General features: G+C 40.4%; 1 protein-coding gene across 1 annotated transcript in view; it reads right to left on the reverse strand.

Moving 5' to 3' along the window:
• Positions 1 to 4,287, reverse strand: part of GRHL2 (grainyhead like transcription factor 2) — a 144,610-nt gene extending 140,323 nt beyond the window's left edge. Inside the window, exon 1 of the mRNA XM_007934814.2 lies at positions 4,099 to 4,287. Within this exon, the coding sequence (XP_007933005.1) occupies positions 4,099 to 4,266 (168 nt within the window). The 5' untranslated portion in view covers positions 4,267 to 4,287. The remainder of the gene's footprint in view (positions 1 to 4,098) is intronic.
• Positions 4,288 to 4,518: the final 231 nt, after the last annotated feature.

Consider the following 4,518-nt stretch of genomic DNA (forward strand, 5'->3'; position numbering starts at 1 on the left):
CACTCCTTGGAAGGAAGGTTGGGCAATCTATTTCTGTAGTGATACCACCTTGGAAACCCAAGGAGGGGCTGCTATGAGTAGGGTCCAACTCAATGGCAAACAACAACATATACCAGATAAGGGTTTACTATTCAGATTATATAAAAATTCATACAACTCAACATCAAAATGACAAATAATTCAATTTAAAAAAAAAAGGCAAGGAAGTTGAATAAATGTTTCACCAAATAAACATAGACAAATGGCCAAGAGCACATGTAAAGATGCTCAACATCATTAGTCATCAGGAAAATACAAATCAAACTACAACGAGATACCACTGTACCCCCATTAGGATGGCTATCCTAGGATGGCTGTAGGAGCTTTGGTCGCTAGTGCTTAAAGCATTTAGCTGCTAACCAAAAGATCAGCAGTTCCAACCCATCAGCTCCTCCATGGGAGAAAGTTGAGGCAGTCTGTTTTGTAAAGATTCACAGCCTTGGAAACCCTACAGGGCAGTTTTACTCTTCCTAAAGGGTCACTATGTGTTGGAATCGACTTGATGGCAGTGGGTAAGTGGGTAGGATGGCTATAATCAATAAAGCAGAAAACAATACATATTGACAAAGATGTAATAAATTGGAAAGATCTTGAAAATATCAAGTTGAGTGAAATACATCAATCACAAAAAGGTCAATTACTGTACATGTGTGTGTCTCTTAACATCCATGATATGTTCTGTGAAATAGGGCACTATGTGATTTGGATGTTGTGCTAACACAAGGTTAAAACCTTGTGGGGACCCGGTCATCCTTATTGCCTCTGCTGGCCTGGAGCTGCTGGCAAAGGCCAAAGGAGTAGGCATTAGCAAGAGTAGTGGCTGAAAGGGCAGTGGGGCGAGAGCAGAGGCAAAGCTAGAGGAAGTGAGCAGGGAGGGAGAAGAGCCTGGACCAGCCCTGCCTGCTGTTCCGCCCATCTGAGCAACAGAAGCATCCTAGACCCCATAGCCCCATGGCTGCCACCTGCCCATTAGACAACGCCTAAGAGCCAGCACTCAGAGCCATGTCCTCTGCCTTACCTGCCTGTAGCCCACTCGTGGCCCACTGCTGCAAGAGTCTGGGTTGGGGTCTTTAAAAACATTAGGAGGAAATAAACAAAAGGAGAGCTGCTTTCCCTTTAAAAAAAAAGTACAGGGTCCACAGACATGGTCAGATGTTAATATGAACACTAAGTGATCCATACTTGTGTAATATTTTGAAATCTATAAAGTGTTATGAAAAGATAAGCTTTTGCTGGGATCACCATTTCTAAAAAGAATCCATTAGCACTTGCAAAAGCTATAAAGGCTATAGAATTTAAATGCTAAATTTAAAATTATTGTAATTGTTACACTAATTTAACTTTCAAAATTTATACTCAAATTTAAAAAAAAAAGTCTTTTTCACTAACATTTCACTTTACAACACAAAATGTCTATCCTCAAAGTAGATTTGTTCTTGCTATAACTTTAACACTAGTATATATAAACTGTGAAGATAAAGAGAGCTAAGTCCTCAGGATGATCATCTGAACATAAAGTTTTTGGAAAATAAAAACACTTTATACAGACACTATAATGTTTCAAGCAAAAATACAGTAAAGCTTGTGTAAAATGAAAAGAGCCGTATAACTCTGTAAGTCCACCACACATGATCTTAGACAATACTCTGTTGTTGTCATTGTTATGTGCCGTCGAGTGGGACCCAACTCATAGCGACCCCTCCTTGGGTTTCTGAGGTGGTATCACTACGGAAGTAGATTGTCCAACCTTCCTTCCAAGGAGTGGCTGGTGGGTTTGAACCACCAGCCTTCTGGTTAGCAGTCAAGTGCCTTAAGCACTATGCTACCAGAGCTCCCAGAAAATACTCTATGTATGTATTTTATATTCTAAATTAATAAATTCATCATGGAAAATATTATTTCATCAGAAAGAGTTATAGACTCGGCTACAACTTGAGTTTTATGTAAAACTCCTCATCCTGTATCCTAAAATATTTATAGAAAATAATATTTCAACTTTCCTTTAAAAGTTAGCAAATCAGCAAGAGGAGGTAACCTGGGTCTCATATTTATTAATACTTAACTATCCACTAAGTCGCCTGCTAGCGAAGTGGTTTAAGCTCTTGGTTGCTAAACAAAAGGTCAGCGGTTCAAACCCACCAGTGGCTCTGAGGGAGAAAAGACCTGTTGATCTGCTCCCATAAAGATTGCAGCCAAGAAAACCCTATGTGGCAGTTCTACTCTGTCACATGGGGTCACTATGAATTAAAAATTGGCTCCACAGTACCTAATAACAATTATCTACTGAACCTATGGGACAAACCGTATATTGCTTTCATAAAATACTAATTATTATTGTTGCAGGACATGCTTCTCTTTTTCATTAGGAAGGAACCAGGAAGCCGATTGAAGATGACTGAAAGGAAAATGACATCTTCTGGTCTAAGTTTCTCCAGATGAGATGGAGACAGGCAGGGATCTAGTTCTTATCCCGAAAAGATGAGGTGGAGGCAGGCAGTTCTTATCCCAAAAAGTAGAGTTCTTTTAGCCCAACCAGCAAAATAAACACAGCCATTCTCACCTATATGCCAAGTGCTAGCTAGCATTGACCGAAGGTGTCTACAATCAAAGCAGGCAATAAATCGCCTCACTTAGTAAATACTTGTTGATTTTTTTATGCCTCACCAGTTCTAAGGGAGAGGTCAGACCAGGTATGTTTGTTTTATAGTTCAGACATTATTATTTCTTGTTTCATTTCCTGAACTATCTCTATTCTGTAAGTATTGTATGGCAGGTATCTTTGTTAATGTAAGTGAATGACATTCATTTTGTTTCAAGGGTTTTTCAGAAAACAGTACCCACTGAAACAAAAGATGGTTAGAATTGTAACAAAATTAAGTTTTAGAATTGCTACGAAAGAGTTCCACCAAACTATTCATTAGAATGCTTCTTATAAGAAAAGACTGAAAAATCTAGAAGCAACCTAAATGCCCAAAAAATGGACCAATTAAAGTACGGCATAGTCACATAATGCAATATTTTTCCTCCATCAAAAATCACAAACATAAAGTAAAATTGTCAACAAGGAAACCTTTGTAATATGATATTAAATAGGGATTGGGTAGTTAATATGCACACATGTGGACAAAGGACAAAAGAAATAATTACCCAAAAATGAAAACTTCCTCTGGATGGGCGCGAAGTCGTGCTTCCACAGATGGGAAAGCAGAGAGGCAATGAGAACAGAAAGAATTAAGGCTCAAGTTCCTAGGGAGAATTAAGGCGGAATCTCCTAGCAAGAATGGAAATAGTCTTAATTCTCTGGCTTGGGGTGAAGAATTTGTCCCCTTGGAATTTAGGGGGCCTTGTTATCTCTTCAAGGAGCTCTGGTAGCACAGTGCCTAAAGCATCTGATTGCTAACCATAAGGTCAGTGGCTCAAACCCACCAGCCACTCCGAGGAAGCAAGACTGGGCAATCCACTTCTGTAAAAAATTTACCACGGTGGAAACCCAGTGGAGGTCTCCATGAGTCAGAATCAACTTGACAGCAGTGGGTTTTGTTTTGTTGTTGTTGTTGTTATCTCTTCAAGGAGCTCTTGTGGTGTAGTGGTTAAGGCACTTGGCTGCTAACCAAAAGGTCAGTGGTTTGAAGCCTCCAGCCACTCTGCGTAAGAAAGATGAGACAGTCTGCTTCCGTAATGATTTATAGCCTTGGAAACCCAATGTGGGTTGCTGTGAGTTGGAATCTGTAATGATTCAGATATGTGTTTGGTGTTTTTCTGAGTTTATCTCTTCAGGAGTCCCTGGATGGTCCAAATGGTTTATGCTCTTCTACTAAAGATGGGCTGGTCAAACATACTCAGAGGCACCATGTAAGAAAGACCTGGTAATATGCTTCCGTAAAGATTACAGTCAAGAAAATCCCATAGGGCAAGTCTATTAGGCAACAAAAGAAGTCAACTGGTTCGTGTGTGTGTGTGTGTGTGTGTGTGTGTGTGTGTATGGGTTAGCTCTTCCCACCATGGAGGGGTGGTCGTGAGGGTGGTGGTAGGAGGGCAGAGTGGGGCTACGAGGTCTACCTTGTAGTAGTCATACAGCAGGCCAAGAGCAGCAGCGCTGTCCTCATCACCATTAATACTCATCATTGCCTTGGTGGCTGCTGTCAGGGGATTCTCCAAATACGATTTCCAGGCCTCATCCTCACTGGTGTAGGCTCTTCGGGTATTGAACGGAGGGTCAGTGGGCATGGGCACTAAGGCCACCAGTCGTTTATTACTGTGAAAACAAGAGAAATGTGAGGTTCCTTATGAGAGAAATGTTCCTTTATCATACTAACCACATACACACTATGGTAACAGGCAGGCTGCATATGGAAATGTAAAACTGAAGTGACTGTCACAGTTGCATTTATAAAGCCACCGATTTATTTCTTCACTCTCTATGAGAAGTAATAATGGTCTTTAAAAGTCTGTATAAACCAATACTTTTCAGACTTGGTT

Source organism: Orycteropus afer, unplaced genomic scaffold, assembly GCF_000298275.1.
Source record: "Orycteropus afer afer isolate SDZICR_OR568_19922 unplaced genomic scaffold, OryAfe1.0 scaffold00021, whole genome shotgun sequence".
NCBI classification, from domain to species: domain Eukaryota; kingdom Metazoa; phylum Chordata; class Mammalia; order Tubulidentata; family Orycteropodidae; genus Orycteropus; species Orycteropus afer.